The sequence below is a fragment of the Halyomorpha halys genome, unplaced genomic scaffold, assembly GCF_000696795.3.
Source record: "Halyomorpha halys isolate HHAL.00 unplaced genomic scaffold, Hhal_1.1 Scaffold1035.1, whole genome shotgun sequence".
NCBI classification, from domain to species: Eukaryota; Metazoa; Arthropoda; class Insecta; order Hemiptera; family Pentatomidae; genus Halyomorpha; species Halyomorpha halys.
The window spans coordinates 187,989-205,987 of record NW_027107491.1 but is presented as its reverse complement, the minus strand read 5'-3'; the positions used below and the strand labels follow the sequence as shown (position 1 = coordinate 205,987).

Here is a 17,999-nt window from a genome sequence, read left to right as displayed (position 1 = left end):
ACTGTCCAATTCCCCTAACCTTTTGGGGAGGGGGAGAAGAATATCTTTTGAGGAAATTGTTAATTTTCTAACTTTTCCCTGTTTTTCTCCAGCTCAACTAACTCTGGAATTTCAAATGGAATGCAATATACATACATATATATATATATATATTTTAACGAAATTTGATAGTAAATATGCATTTAAGAATACTTCATACTAAATAATGTTTTTTATCCGACGCCCCCTGGTGTAAATCGAGAGGGGGGAAAAAAATCGTTCAGAATCCAATTTCCTATGACGAAAATGGCCGTGATGATGAAGATAATTAATTCTTACAATAAATTAAATTCTGAAACTATTTCATTTTTTTTTTAATTTAATCAGTCGAGCTAATCTGATTCCATTATTATCATATATATATATATATATATATATATATTTGATAACAACAGAAATAAAATCCCATAATTTTATTTAAAAAAGAAATAGAACAAAATTATCAAAGAGCTTTAACGGTCGGAGAGTGGAAAGTCCTGGGAAAACCCATCACTCAAAAAATTCAATTATTTATTACTAATCAGGCTGTTTTCTTATTTATATTTTTTTATCGTTACCGATAGACAAGCCAGAACCACTTGAGGTTCAGTTTGGTTTTCCCGCTATTCTTGTGATTGGGAATCTTCCAAGATAAGACGGAAATCTACGGCATCAATTTGAAACAAACCAATCTTAGAATAAAGCTTCATGAGGAAATGTAGGCAGTAAATACTTCACGTGTCAAACCTTTATACAATCTTCCAGGAGATGTATAGTTTCCGAATTACATAAAAACATTTGTTAATTATAAAAGTTTTTTAATAAACCACCTAGAGACCCGAATTTTATGAAAATCAGCCATAGTTACACGTATAGCCCTGTTTTTATCCAACCATGGGTAAAAAGCCAAAAGGAAAAAATTAGCTATAGTTGCAACTAATAGCTAAAATACGACCCTTATTCATTAATGAACCATTCATAAATAAATATCGAATCCACGACAATTTTAGCTATTGGTTTCAACTATAACTAATTTTTGCCCAACAATGAAGGAGGGTAATGTGGTTAATGGGTGTCTCGACCACTAATTTATAGGTTTATAAGATACGGCTAAATTTTCCAGTATGGTGGCTCAATTTATGCAATGAGATCCAGTGATTCTTTCATAGTAATTTGAGCTATAAATACACATAAAATATTGTATTGATATTGATCTCTCATTATGTTGGCTTTGTAGCCATTTCTTGAGTGAAGCAATCTTTAGATTTTAAGTCTCAATTTCCTCAGTAATATTCCGTGAGGGTTTTGAAATAATTTGAGCTCAAATTACTAACTTTTTTTTTTCATTAAATTTCTGATGGTATCATTATATTATATTTCCAGGAGTCGAAGTCAGATACTTCTACCTTATACATTTGCATCTAAACACATTTTTGTACTATTTAGACTTTCTGCGTACCGCCAATTAATTAAAATAGTTGGTTATTCGGGGTCCTATAATATTCTATTGGGGCTCATGCATACATACCTTTTGAAGTGGATATATTACTCGTATTTTATTATAATAAAACTTTTTTAAAGACACATCATAGTAACTTTATAGATTCATTCATCCACAATGGTAGTCATGAATTGTGTTCAAGAGAGTCGTGAAATATTGTTGAGTAAAGCCTCATTCAGTTTCCTTTTAAATTCCTTTAAAATGATACGGTCGTTAAGAGCAAACTAATCCGACAATTACCGGCTGAAGAGAGGAATAAGATGGCGCCTCCCCACCGCCACCTCGATGACGGCACCGCGTCAGCTGGCGATGACTGAGAGTTTATAAAAAGGCAAGATGGTGGGGGCAATCTGGAATTCGCGTTCCGTTTCCTAGAAGCAGTGCATCAGCCAAGGACGTCCGGGCGTGGTCTAGTTTCTTTCCCTCTAGTTCTCGTACGTAACATTTTTAAATATCTTATATCCACCGCTAAAGGCAATTAAATTATTATTATTTTCCAACTAATTTTCCATGCCTTTTCAATCTTGTAAGAACAGAAACAGTACAAATAAAGGGGATTAGATTCATTAAACTAAGTATAATAACAGAATTTCCAATCAGTCGGTTTTTATCGGGAAAGTCCTCCTATTTAATCCTTCTCGGATCCTACCGCAGCGGTTCCCAAACATTCTTCACGGCGGCACCTATCTTTGGCTAAAAAAAAAAAAAATTGGCGGCACCCTTGTCGGGCTAAAAATATTTTGCAGCACCCTTGCCGAACTAAAAAGAATTTGCGGCAAAATTATCCTTCAAAATTATCCAAAATTATTAAAATTAAAATTAAACAAAAGTTTATCCTTACAGCAGTTGAATATGCAGGAAATGATGAAAAAACAGTGCGAAGTGACTGCTTTGCACTTTATATTTGTTATTTTAATTAATTTTTTTTTTTAAATATTTTGTGATATGATGTTTCCTTGCGGCACTAAGTTTGGGAACCGCTGTCATACCGAATCCCATCACTGGACGTATTTCGGTGATTCATTTGGTCTCAGGCAAAATGATTTTTTTTTTCCACATGACTGTATGTGTTACCAAGATTTTTTATAAGAAAAAAAACTGCTTAAAATTGGTTTAAGGCATAACGCCACTAACTTACCAAGGCGGTGACGATTCACTACTTATCAAACATTTCTAGTCTTGAAAAGTTTTTTTTTTAATTCTTGATTTTTCTAATAAAAATCATAAAAATGAATCTAATCAACGAAAAATCCGTTCCTTAGTTTTCAATTTTTTAAAATGTTAATTGGGTTAGGAACTACTTTTGGTTTAAAAAAAAAAAAATGTTTTGTTTTCAATATACAGAACTGTTTTTAGTGTATGAATATTCAATATTTTCCTATTATGTTTTCCATGATTTTGAAGGCTTGATGATGTATTAGAAGATGAGCTAGTAGTATGACACCAATCCAGAACGCATATTACCAGCCTGGCGAGGAAGAAATAAATTGTGAACTGAACAGAAAAATACATAACATTAAAGAAGACCCGAAGAGACAAAGGAGAAATAAAGAATGATATCCAATATTAACACAATCCTTAAAAAGAAAATAAACTATTAATTGTTAGTTATACAAACCATAATTAAATTAAAATAAATAAATATATAATATGTATTATATATACAGTTAAAGTTAAATTTATGTATTGTTGGAGAAGACTTTATACTACGCTAAGAGTAAACTGTACTAGGAAAAGATTGAGAACCAAGATGATGAATCCTCTAGACTTTCAGTCATATTGATATCTGATATCCTTGCCTGGACTAAAGATCAATCATTCAACTTCTCAATTTTTGTCTATATTTTGCAATATTTCGAACCAATCTGTTCACGTTTCCATGTACTTGGGCGTAAGTCAGTTCGAACTGACTGTAAATTTAAGATAGGTGATGTGAATATTATTCAAATATGAATGATTGAAAAATACCGTAATAACTTAATTTCTCACATAAATGGTTATGATTCGACCCATGGTTATATATAAATTTTTGAATAAATTAAATATATGAGTACTTTAAGTTCTTTACGTGTTTTATGGTTAGTTAATTTAGTGTAAAATTCCTGAGTAGCTAAGGAACCCTATCCTGTAACTGATTTCGAATGGAGGCAAAACCACGATTTATCGACATATCAAACCGCATTTCATAGCCTTGAGGAGTAAAATCATGAACCTACACCACAGCACTGCTTTAGTCCAAGCCCATGGGAAAAAAATAAGTTATTTATCCCAATTTATTATGACTGTAATGAAAACTATGTACAGTTACTAGTCAAAATTCATGACTCTGCAAAACATTGTTTTGGAGAAGAATAAAAATAGCTGTTTAAAAAATTTAATTTTTCATTCAGAGCTGTTGAACTAGACTATAAAAACGTGGATGGAAATCGTTAGAAGTAGAGTAAATTAGCAAAATATGAACCCTAATAGATCTGTTTACCTTCAGTAGTTACCGAAATACGCTTTTTCAAAAAATGTTATTTTTTGAGAAAAAAGAAACCTTTCTGAGATATTTATATTTAAAAAATTTATTTTGGCGACTATCATGGTAACTGCTACTCCTATCCTACTCCTCGATTAAGAGTTAGTAGTAGTAGTTTCTATGATATTTGGCAGAATTAATTCACAAAATATTGATTTCTAGTAGTCTGGAAAAAAAATTTTGGTTTATAAAAAAATATTAAAAGTAAAATACTCAATTAGAGCTCATATTTTAGAAAATTGATTCTACTTTAAATAATATGCCATGAAGTATTTTAGTATTGTAGGTAGGTTTAAGGATATGGAACTCCAAAACGAAAAAGTGAATTAACATTTTAGGTTTTTCTGGAATAATATTAACTTCTTGGAACGTAAAGCTTAAATACTTCAATTTTTACTTTTTATTTACTTTATCTCTAGTGTAGTATCTGCAAAAATTGAAACTTTTTATAACAGAAAATAACGTGCAATTCTTTGTTTATCTGAAAACACTCAAATAATTCTTCGTAACTTCAGGAAACGTTACAAATACCATAGCCGTATATAATTTTCATTAAAATAATAAAAAATTAGGGTGAAGTAAATTATTTTTCTCCTGTTAAATTCCTTGAACTATTATTACTTTATATAGAGTAACTAGGATATTTTTCTAGTAATTTCAATTATAATATCAATATTGAGCATAAGGTATTTTAATTTTTGAAAATATTGGAAACCCCTAAGAAAGAAACCTCAGGACAGACTACGACGCATTGAGGCAAGGTCCGGCCTTGCAGAGGACGGTGAGAGGAAGAAAGAAATATTCCAGGAATGACTGCTTTTCTTCCAGAGGCAAGTTGGCATGCTCACAGCCCCTGTACAATGGAAGAATTTCTTCCAATTCTAAAGGGACACGCTGCTCAACACAAAGCTGTGAGGACATTGTCTGCTAAGAGAACGTTTGAGATAATTACTCGATAATTGAAGGTGCAATGGAAAATGTTTAAACATAATGCACAGCTATTAAAGAAAATTACTTGATCATACTACAACACCTATGCAATCTTTGTTTATGTTTTGTTTTATTACCGAGAGAACTCTCAAAATGTCTTTCTCTTATAGACAATTTGCCTAATAGTCTAAAAGGTAAAATATTGCAAAACATATTATCAAAATAATACAAAAGAGTAACTTTATTTACGTTATACAACAATTCGATGTTACTTCATCACACGTATAAAAAAACTAAAATTTCCTCATTAGGTTAGGCTTATAAAGTAAATTAGAATAGAAATTTTAAATGGCAAAGGAAGGAGCCCCATGTCCAAATTGTACGGAAATTTGATAAAAATTAACAGTACATTTTATCTAATCCATAACACGTTGGATAGGTCTACATCAAATTTAATACTCCTAACGTCTTAATCGGCATATTTACAAACATTTTGTTTTGATACAGAACTAAAATTTTAATTTCTAAACTAGACCTATAAAATAAAGTTATTAAAATTAAATTTCTTATAGCTACTGGCTTTAACAAAAATCGAATAAAAATTCAAAGAATTTTCTTTAGTAGGGTAAATCAAAACACTTACTCAGTATTTCTGCACTTCAGAAGTAAACAACGGTACAATGATTACATTTTATGATTTTTCAGAAAATGAATTATAGAAAATAAATAATTTTTTAAATAATAAGATAGATGTTTAAAAAAATTAAAATACTCATGTGATTTTAGTGATAGTGTTTAACTAGAAGGAAGAAATTAATCACGAAGAAATGTATTATAAAAAGTTTTATTTCAGATTGAATCAATGAACTACTCATTTTTATACCATTATATATTCTATTACATTTTTATAGCTTCAGATTATGGATTTATGACAGAGATCATATAACACTCATTGTCTTAAAAGTTATTAGAGAAATATCTCATCATATACCAAGGTCTTTGGAAGGTCTTTTTGACATAGCAGGTATGACTCAGGAGATTTATGCCAACAGAGAATTTATGGAACAAATTACAAAATTTCAAATAAACTAAGTTTAATGTTTTTGTCTGAAAATATGATTTAATCATAAATTTTAATAATAGAAATTAAAAAAAAAAAAAGTTAAAGTGTTAGTTCCTTTAAAATAATTTTAAACAAATGAATTATAAACTAACGTCTAACTAATTAGAAGTTACTTGTTAAATATATATGCATATTTTAAAATTTAAATAGAATTTAATCGAAATGAATTCTAGAGGCTCCAATGAAAATGAGATACAGTATTAATTTATTATATTAATTAAATTCTCTAAAAATAATAATTAAAAAAAAATAACTAAAAAACTCCAAAATTAATTATTAAACTATAAATAAATAAACTAACAGAACATTAAAATTCCTAATAAACAATTCATGGATGGATCAACTATTATTTAAAAAATACATAAATAATGCAAACGGGCACTGATCAATACTTAATATATAGGTTTTATTTATTTTAAATAAGATGTATTTGTAAAATTAAATCTACTGTGTGGCAGATTTTAATATCTATCAATAAATAAATCTATCAATAACAAAAAAAAAATCTACTAACCATTGTCTATCTATTTAGTATATTAAAAAAATATTTAAGGTATTGAACATAAAAAAAATAGTTACATTATCACCAGTTTAACACATAATCGACAATCAAAAACATTATCCTTATATTTTTCGCAATGAGGATACAGATAGTAATTGCTACAATAATAATATGATTGGAGTAACATTTACAGGTATTTGATTTAGGTGTCCATTAAACTTTGACACAAATCTAAACAACAAAGAATGGGTTTACAGCCCATTTATAAACAAGAAGTTACGAGAATTTAAACCCACTCTTTTCTAAGCTTGTCGTAATATTTAACGGTTGTTTAATGTTATGTGGTTTTAACAACTCCTAAGTGGTTTCAATAGCCCGCTTAGTCATAAAATTCGCTAAGCACTTCATATTAACGGCACAATATATTCTTCCGTATCATAAAATATAAAATAAACAATTAAAAAATTGTAATTGATAACACTTTAAATACCTTGTGAACTCTGGGATAAAAATATCATGGCTGGAAGCGGAGATACACTGAGAGGCCATAGGCACTAACACGTTCAACCGGGAGACAGAGCACAGACTGAAGCAGGTAGCACTCCCTTACCCAAAGGTCACTTCGACCTGGGCACACTTCCAGGGGATCTACCACTTCTTCGATGGAGGGGAGTCGTGGCACAGTCTTACTGTCGCCGTGTAAATACCAAGCCCCGACTATTAGTATAAAGGACCGAAACAACCTGAGGATTCACTCATGAAAACTAATTTTCAATTTTTCTCCTGACATTCTTTATCCATCAATTAACAGTAGTAAAAACGGCAATGATTTTTCGAGAGCATGTTTTTATAATAATGTAACTAACATAGAAATGGATTAGTTTGCTTCTTAAGGTATAACATAGCTCCAACAATTATCACTAATATTTTCTATATGATAGTATAGGACACAAGGGGTAATTAAAGGCGGAGAAGGGCAGAAGAGAAAAGATATACTATCTTCATAAAAGACTTCACTATCTTCCGATTTGGTGGTTGTACAATTCAGTTCAAAAGTTGTCTGTAGGATTTCTGGTATTTTTCCTTATACTCCTGTCATTCCCTATTAAACAACATGTTTCCAACTTAAATTTCTAAATTTATTCTTCTTGATGTACTAATTCAAGTTTAATATTAAAGTTATTCAAATTTATCCATGGTTAACAAGCAATTCGTGATTCATCTGTTTGTTAAACATCATTTCCGTTTTGTGGATACTTTGCTCAAATAAACCTGTTTGTGTTCATCGTTAGAGGCGTTAAGTCTCCAAATATCAGATTTTTTCTGCAAAAGTAAGAACAATTAACAAACAATTGAAAAAAAAATGTCAATATAAATGATTTGGATTTATTTTGCTTTAGATTTACATTGAATAAAAATTTCTGTTTAGATATGTTTGTGACGATATGATATTATTTTACATTGATACAATATGATACACATTGTTGATAAAATACGAAATTTATCTTCTTTTAAATCATATTCAATGTCTACGATTTGTAATCTAAATTGTGAAATTTTCTCTAGCATAATGTAGTGGTATACAGAGCCAAAATAAAAAGATATAAATGAGTAGGTAACGTATAAAATGAAAATTAATTATACAAATATGCATTTTAGGCTGTGTATATATTTTTTTCGAAAATGAGTTACATTTCCTCACAAATTTCTTTTCATATACTGTATTAGTTGGGAGTCCCGTCAGAACGGTTTTATTTACCTTCTCTCTATCCTGGTTAATTTTTTTTTTTTTTTCGTAAGCCAAAAATATCACCTGTTCTCTCTTTTTATAAAAATGATGTGTAATGTATGTTACTTATGCAAGAATTCCGAAAGTTCTTTGTCAAATTCCACGCATTTTTTTTCAAAATGTTTGGTATCCTTCTGGGAATGTTCTAAGCTATTTCTATCCTTGATTTATCCAGTAGAAACAAGTTATGATCAAAATTAAACAATTATTAGCAAACTTTTGTTTGTTGTTGTTTTTAAAACTATTATTTGAATGGAGAGATAAATTCCCTACAAAAAAACAAAAAAATCCGTTTAAGGAAAAGAAAATTTAATTTTCTTATAGAATTTGTAACAAAGAGATAAACATTATAATTTGTACGTAAATGTTTCATTTTAATTAATTGATACCTAACTTTGAATTCTGTTCATTCAATCTATATGATGTAATTTATGTGAAAAGACATTCTTATTAATTTCATATATATTTTTTATCCACGTTTCGGGCTTCTTACCCCATCTTCAGGATCAACATTCTAGTTAGAAGTAACTTTTTTTTAAAAATTTTTATCTGTGGTTCAATATTTTGTCTTAGCTTAAAATATTTTATAATGTACAGTGCTTTAAGTATTTTATTTTGGTAAAAAGTAATTTTTTTTTTTTTTAAATATAAGTTATAAGTCAGGGGTAAGAGTTCAGCTAATATAGTGTGATGGAGAAAATAAAAAATTGAAAGTTGCGTACATTATAAAATATATTAAGTTATGAAAAAATATAGATCCATGGATAAAACCAAAAAGGAAAATATAACTGCTGACAAGAATGTTCATACTGAAGATGGAAGAAGAGCCTCAAAATTGTAATAAAAAATATTTATGAAATTAAGACATAATTAGGAATATATTTTCATAAAAATATAGGAAAACGTTCTAATGTGAAACTGTTTTAATAATATGTCCTTACAGGTGTATATCAGATTTAATTGCTTATTAATTATTATCCAATAAATAAAGTTTGTAAGTTAGTATTTTTTTAAATGAAAGTAGCTATTATTCAATATTCACGAAAATTAAAAAAAAAGTATAAAATACGACTTTTACAGTTTGAGCCTTCAATAGTGTTATGTTTTAAATAAGCGCCTTCATTACTTATAATCCGGTTTCATTTTTTTTTCACGCCCTCTACAAAATATATTTTTAAAACTTCTTATTCATCCTTTTTTTCACAAGATGAAGTATAAAAAATGTTAACATACCAAAATAAAAGTTAAAACTTCTTCACAAAATCGTAACAAGCTGTAAAAAGACAAGTGTTTACATTTACTTCTAGGACATGAGCATACGCTGCCATTCAGACAAAACGGATCAGACTACTAAATAGTCAGTAAGTCGCCCACGATTCCGTGGCGGAAAATAGCCCAACAGGAATAAACACCTACGTAGAAGAAGCAGAAATAGAGCCCTCTTCATGTGTATTTATAATAAAGAAAAAAATTGAAATTATTTCGAAGTGAAGTAATCTTTGGGGAGCGTACGTTACGACGTCATTGGGCCACTAAATCTGATATGTTATGGAATCAGGGCTGGAGTTATTTAAATCCACACAGTTTTTGTCACATGAATTCTTGGTCATGCTTCAATGGCAAAATGGATTTATGAATGACTTTCTTGGAGAATAATGAACTGAATATTATGTATTTTTGTTCAACTATCTACTAACAATATACAATGGTCGAAAAAAGTTTGGGAACCGCTGATCTCGTTGAATAATTAGCTGATTAAGAAGATTCAGAACTAATGGGTTTATATGGGAAAGGAGTTTATAATAGAATGATGTACATATAATTTATTGTATATTACAAATAAGGTATAATTTTCTTACGGTATGTCGGAAACAAACATCTTACACGACTAAAATTTTCTGCTTTGATTTATTTTTTGAACAATTGAAACTACAACGTATTTATGACATGACAAATACCAACTAACATAGAAAATAGGAAAAAAATTCTTCAAACGATTAATACTCAGATATGTTACATTTTATGTAACTACACAAACAGGTTATCTGAAGATATGCAGAGATCCTTCAAAGAATTCGACTTGGCTGAATACTCCTTACGCCATAGATCTAGTGATAGGATTAAAAATTACAACTGTAAAGTACAGAATGAAATAGAAATCAAACCATGTTTGAATTATCCAGAAATATATATATACAATAAACTAAGAAATTATTAGCATTAAGACTATATCGGCATAGTAATGATGTAAAAAATAAGGATGAAGACTCAAATAAAATAGCATTGATGCAACACGTAACCAAGATTAAGCATAGTCTTGATTTTGGAAAACCATGGTTTTACAAAAAGCAAATAATACCTTCAAAAAGAAAAATGTTGGAAGCTATTTATACATAGAAAAATATTAATGATAAGGTTAATTTCAAATCAGAGTTATGAGCAGTTGGTGCATTGTTTGAGCAGTTGGTTCAAAATATTTTAATTTTATGGTGTTTTTATATTTTAAACTGATTTAAGGCCTTTCTGTTATTGGTACAAAACACACTAAAAAAATTAATTATGAAATTGTGGTGTTCTAGCAGTCTTATTAAGTTGTTAAGTAAAAAAGCTAAGATTGGAGAGATAATATATTAAAGAAATCTTAGCTTTTTTACTTAACAACTTAATAAGATCTTATTAAGTTGTTAAGTAGTCAAACCACCAAATTTAGCCAATAAAAATGAATTTGGAAAGTTAGTGCTAAAGTCCTCTCCTCCCCCCAAACTAACCTTATTTTGTACATTTCGTCTATGGGTGGGAAAAATTAGTGGGTCCAGTCCACTTCTCTCTAAGAACAGAGACTGGACATGTGCCTGAAGAAACAACGTTAATCAATGATGAGAGGTCAAGGTAGGAGAGAAAAAAAAGAAAAAGAAAATTTACATCAATTATTTTATTTATAAGAATATGTTCTAACAAATACAAAAAACTCAGAGTTCAAACCAGAGTTATGCTCTAATTTTAAGCAAAATTAATTTGTGATGTATATGAATACATCATACTATAAATGATTAGTTTACAGTTAAATTTGGTAGGTTTTTAATACTAAAATGAATCATAAATAAACTAAAATAAAAATGAGAATGGTATGTGAGGTAGGTTAAAAAATATATTTTTGTTAAGGTGATTGACAAGGTTGTAAAAGGATAGTGCAAATTGAATAAAATTATAATAACTGAAATAGTGGATGAAAATAGATAATATAACACAATAAGATCAAACTTTCCTTAATTTAATTAAGTTTCATAGGTTAATTGTTTAAGGTATATTTTTGGCAAAGGCAAAGTAGCCTGCAACCTTTTAGAACTTTGTTATAGCTGTGATATTATTAACAAGGTAGCATCATTTATAATTCAGAATGTTGTTTTTTTTTAAAATAATGTTTTTAAATTATTCATTAAATGATCTAATTATTCAATTATATCGTAACTGAAATTGTTCATTAATAGATAACTTTGAGAAGGGCCAGATAGACCGAAAGTTAAAGTTATAAAAGAATAAACATGTTGATACTATGAGGATATTTTTTATTAAAATTTAAAAACAAACTAGTTTCGAACAAGAAATTAAATTATATATAGTTAGAAGTCACTTTATTCTAAAAATAAATAAATGAAAAAGTTTATTCACACTCCGAAGCCTCCATGGTTGATGTTAAGGTAGTAAATATTTTAAAGTATTTTTCTTTAAATTGATGAGAAAACAAAGATATCAAGTTGCGTGTCAAATCAACAGTGTAGCAAACTGGCAATTTTTTCTTTTTCGATTTATCTTAAAATAGAAATTTAAAAGTGACATCTTACCACCTGACCACTTGAGAAATAACAAATTTAGACGGAAGTAGAGGGGATAAAAATTGGTTTAATTTAAGTTTCGAAGTACCAGGATACATATTTTAAGTTTATTCTTATACAGCAGATAATTATTATATAAATAAGCTGAACATTATAGAATTCGTGGGGAATATATAAATTTATATTAAATATGGCTATATATTTAACATTTCTACAATTAATGACAAAAAGTAACATTACTAACCTTCCTGAATCACGTATTAGTAGACGACATTTAAAACAGCACTTGCAAATGTAATAGGTACTAGGTGTTAAGGGTTTCCAACTTACCTGTAATAAAAAATTAGAATATTAGAATTAAAAGAGCTAAGATTTTTATTTTATCTTTTAAAGTAAACAAATATGTATTTTGTATTCTAAGAAAAAATTGAAGAGATTTTCTTGGAAACAACACGCGTAGAATGTATATATATATAACCAGTATTTGTAAACAAACCAAGTGAGAACGCTTCTGGTTTGCGATAAACTAACAATATTTGTTCAGAATTTGGTATGCCCTTTACAAATCATACAAAGTTGTCTTTTTCTATCAGAGATGTGTTTAAATGATCTGTCTGTTTTTTTATCAAGTTTGACTGTCAATTGACACTTACTAATGTTTTGATAATGTGTAATACACCCCGAGGTACCATAAGCACATTCTTACTTTAGGATAAACCTAATTTTATAAACGATGGGCTGGGGTTTGGATGCGTTGCCGGCTCACCCCAAGTATGCTGATTAGGATTTTGATAAGTACTTTGAACTACATAACGGGCAATTCTTTTACTTAAATGACAATTTGAAATCACGAATAGGTAGTAGAGATAATTTTTTTTTTAAATTTATTTGTAGTTATTTACAACTGTATAAAAATATATACAAGTAAATTTGCTGTAGGTGATACAATGAGATGATACAAACATTGAGATAATCTACCCATTGATAGAACTCCAATTTCTATTGGATTATTATCACTCTATATAATTTACCTCTATAAATTCCAATAAAATTGTATAAAATATTTTTATTTTAATATAAATGCTTGTTAGGATCACAACACGTAACATTTCCCACTATGCGTTTTTCATCCTACGTTTAAAACGATTGGTCAAAATAATTTTATGATTACTGAACCTATCTAGACCATTTTACCAAAATAGCAGAATTTCAGGCTCTAAAATTTTGATTAGAAGGTAGTTGCAGCTGATTTGAAAAAACGTGTTACTAATACGATGAGTGGTGGTTTTCGAATTCATATTGAACAAGATTGCATCTGCCATATTTTAGTTAATGCTAAAAATTCCAGCCCTCTAGCACTGCAAGGTTATGTATTTAAATTGACGAGAGTAGCCAATGAGACTGAATTACCGAAATAATTGTGTTTTGGAAACTTCATCACTATGTCATGGTTACCAAAAACATTTTTTTGTTTTAGACATGTTGAGCATAGTTACACTAATTTAATATGTATCCCAAGATTTGTCTCAACCACTAGTACAAGTAGTTTTTACTATGGTTAGTTAATAGTATACAGAAGGATAAGGTTTGTCACTAGTGGTAACACGAACTCTTAAGTATTTTTCCATTTGCCTTCCACACTATATGGTATAAAAGGGATTCTTCAAGAAAAGTACAGTTTGTTTTTTGTATTTTATTCAATTTCCATACTCCTGACGTTATTTCCTTCAATACAAGTTTGTACATTTTTAATTTTCTTCCATTAACTAATTAGCCATAGAGTGAATAAGAAGCGGTACAAATGGCGGATTTTCATCTGTTATCTCAAGATTTTAATATTAATATTCTATTTAAATCCACAGTTCTCTTTAAATGTTGTTTTTCAAAATACATGTAAAAACTAATTTTAACTAGATAATAGATTTAGTTATTCTGCTCTCACCGAACAAATCATAAAAATTGATGCCAATCCCTTGAAATAATATCAGTTGACTTGGACAAAAAAAATTATACAATTAGATATTAATTTGTATGTATGTCCATTTTCAGGAGTGCTTGCAGACATGCCTAGCATAAATATGGAGATAATAAAGTAGGAATAAATCGTAGATAAATGCACCATTTGGGAAGAATAGCCGATTTAAAATATAATAAAATTCTAATAACGGGACTTTTTGTGTCTACATTTTTCTCTTGTTTGATCTAGATATATCCTAAGCTTTGCTTTGATAGCGGGACAACTCATAATTATTTTTATTTTGTATTTCCTTTCATTCGGAATTCCTTTCCACGGAGGAAATGCTGCTTTTGTTTCCATTTCGAAACTTCTTAGCTCGTGCCTTCTATCCAAAAACTTTAAAAAATAGAATTTACAAAACTATTATTCTTCCAACTGTTCTTTATGAATGCGAGACGTGGCCTCTAACACAAGGGGGTGAACAACGACTTAAGGTTTTCGAAAATAATGTATTAAGTAAAATATTTGGACGGAAAAAGGATGACTTAACGGGAGGATTTAGAAGACTACAGAGCACTGAATTAAGGGAACTACACTCGGTATATATAATTCAAGTTATAGCGTTACGGCGTGTAAGATTGTAGGGCCTAGTAAACGAGCGGGTCCCTAAAATGTTAATAAACATTGAATCGATAATTAAACGTCCGAGGGGTAGACCGAAACGTTGATGGGAGGATTGCGTTAAGACTGATTTAGTAGAATCGGGTTTGGAGGGGCATCACTGGAAGGGTGCATACGGAGAGCGATTTGTGTTATCGGCATCGAACCTTCGGGTTCATTAGGCCTTCATTATTATTATTTTTTTTATTTGGCCTATTCCATAGATTGTACAATTGGGTTTCTTTATAACAAACCTACTAGCTTAAGGACAGTAGGACGATTCCAGTAGAGAAAGTAAACCCAGTCTACGGTACTAACTTTAGAATACATCTCATTTTAAAACATTTTTTTATAACATGTGAAACACTATGAAAGCAGCGATATGTATTTCACTATTTTAATTAATACCTAATTATTAATTAATTAATAATAAATAACTAATTAATAAATTAGAAAAGAACTATGAGTGATGCGCTATAACAAGTAATATCAAATTTTACTGTAATATATTGGAGAACTCCCACTCAAACCTAGTTTAAGTTGTATATTTAACTCTGCTGCTTACGTCAAACTCTTCTGTTTCCGGAACAAAAAACCTTAAAAGTAGCCGAGGAAGAAGAGTACCTGCTCTTGACAGCGATCAACTGTTTCATTTGGTTCTGGAGTATAAAGTCGATATTCCCATTCCCTTTTTAAAAATTCTCCCTTTTATTATGTTTTTTCTTGAAATGAGATCTGCGATAACAAACATTACTGTAATAAATCTTTTATAAATTTTTCGTGGAGACTAATATTCGGAGATGAAATATTATAAGGATGACGTTTATCCGAGTTACGTTTCGATGTTCAACATACTGAGATGCCCATGTACACTCTTAGAGTTGAAAACTCAAAAATAAGCTTCGACCATAGTACGTTCTTGTGTTTTATCTTATCATTAAGTAAGTTCCTATTGATTATTATTTATTTTAATTTCTTCTATACCTTGCCTTCCAGGAATGCGTGTGTTGATAATATGATACTAAATGTTATTATAAACACTTGTTTGGTTTATGTCTGTCGATTGCCGTGTTTGTAGCACGAATTTCAAAGTTCTGGTGGTTTATTCCGGTTTTGTATGGTTAAATTTATTAATATAACATAATTTGAAAGAGAAGTTCTTGATTGTATGGTAGATAACTAATTTTTATTAATTTATAACTTCAATGAAAATGACCCTTGTGCATAAATAAATTAATAAAACGTATATGTATGTTTTAAATAATTAATTGCAAATCAATTTATCTTCTTTCCATCAGCTTTGTATATTTAATTAAATGTAAATGACATTATAAGCTGTTTCTTTATTTGAAATAAAAACCAGTTCTTTATTGATAATTTTTTTTTGTACACTTTGTATGTAGAATTTTATTACAATACTAATATTGTAAATGTATCCAGAAATACAATATATTTTTAAATAAAAGTAAAGTGCTTTTTTAGTTTATGTTAATTTTTAAAAGGTTAATAAAAGATGCAAAAATGTAGAAACAAGATCGTTGAGACTACTGTGTATATTAGAGAAGAGGATTTCATTAAGCCGTACATTCCTCTGGAACGAAGGGGTTGGTCCACTGCCAAAATACTAAAATGAAAGTCCAACGGGTTTTCATGGAGAGTTCTATTTAAAGATGAAAGTGGAAATTGCAACTGCAGAGTGCGGGTATTTTGATCAATCGCGAATTCCGATGTCAGAGGGGTATGGTATGGAGTGGTCGTATTTAGTTAGTCTGTGAAATTATTTGGAGCATACAGGAAACATGGTCTGTGGCTACTGTGAGGGGATTAGGGGTGATTTTTGTTTTTAACGATATCTGAAATGAAATTCACTGTGTAAGCACATTAAATATCAAAATAAAAAAAATTCAGTGAAATAAATAAATCAAATTGTGTGAGGAACTGCTTACGATGCATTAGTAGTCGATACTTCTTCATACTGACGACCATTTCTTGGATTAGTGTTCATTAATTAATTAATCCTAATTAGTGGAGAAGTATTGTGGTCGTGCAAAATTTCGAATTAGAGCTTTAGACGAAAATGTATAATAATTTCTGACACACTTCCGTAGAAGAAAACTGGTGAAATTTTGCTACAAGCCATATTATTAAAAATACTTTTCTGAAAACTGTTTAAATTGGAGTTAGTAAAATTGTCAACTGGTAGGCTCATTACGAAAATTAATGAGGCAAAATATTGTTACTTTGAGTAATCCAAAAATATCTGTTCGGAAAGAGGGGATTAATTTAAACACGAAGTAGATTGGTAAGTGAAAGCGATGTGCAAACAGCATCAGATTTTTTATTTATAAATAATATTTAATATAGCAAGTAATATAAGTGATATTTAATATAGCAAGTAACATATATAATATTTAATATAGCAAGTCTGAAATACTGAAGTATAATGTTTTTATAATTATTAAAATATAGTTATATTATATTATAATATAATTATACCCAAGTAATTTGGGGAGTATGTCCTCCCCCCTCCCCCATTATAAATTTTTCTCTAGCATTGCTTTTTTTGCTTTTTTTCCCCCAAACAACGTCTATAATCTTTCTCAATTTCTCTTCATTCAAGGCTTCTCCTTCCTATATTCCGATTTTTTTAGTCCGTTAGTTTTTAGTAAAATTGAAACGGAGGAGTGTTTTACTTGGAAAGTAATTTTAAAGTTGTAGGTTTAAAAATACAGTTTTCTATATTGTAGTAGGAGCCTACCTGGCAGATACACAAGACATGCTGGCATTGAGTAACATGGACCATCAAGGATTGCCACAGACTAATTTAGCGCCCAGGGCTTCCCCGACCTTAGCGAGTGGAACACCGTTATGTATTTCTCCGCTGCGCTTGGCGTCAATTAGTATCAATAATATTGCTCGCATAGCACATAGGGATGTACAACACAGAACCGTGTAGTAAAAAACAAAAAAAATCTATAATACAACGGTAGTGATTACAACAGAACATCAAAAAAATAAACACTAAATCACAGAATAGAAGTTTTAATTAAAAAGGCTTAATTACTCTGTTAAATAATACGGAATATTACAACTTTTTAAAAACATCAAGACGTTAAATTTACAAGTCATCAGAAATTTAAGATTCACTGAAGCAATAAAATATAT

The 17,999-nt window shown here is 29.5% G+C and overlaps 1 protein-coding gene across 11 annotated transcripts in view; it reads right to left on the bottom strand.

The window, feature by feature from the left end:
• shn (schnurri) overlaps positions 1-17,999 on the bottom strand; it is a 206,277-nt gene that overhangs the window by 58,590 nt on the left and 129,688 nt on the right. Inside the window, exon 1 of one of the 11 annotated variants that reach the window (XM_014432197.2) lies at positions 7,086-7,229. The exons of 9 other annotated variants lie outside the window; for them this stretch is intronic. In XM_014432197.2, coding sequence (XP_014287683.1) covers positions 7,086-7,113 — 28 coding nt within the window. In that variant the 5' untranslated portion in view covers positions 7,114-7,229. Of the gene's footprint in view, positions 1-7,085; positions 7,230-17,999 lie in introns of those variants that run through there. One more of the 11 variants, XM_014432202.3, reaches the window with a different exon arrangement.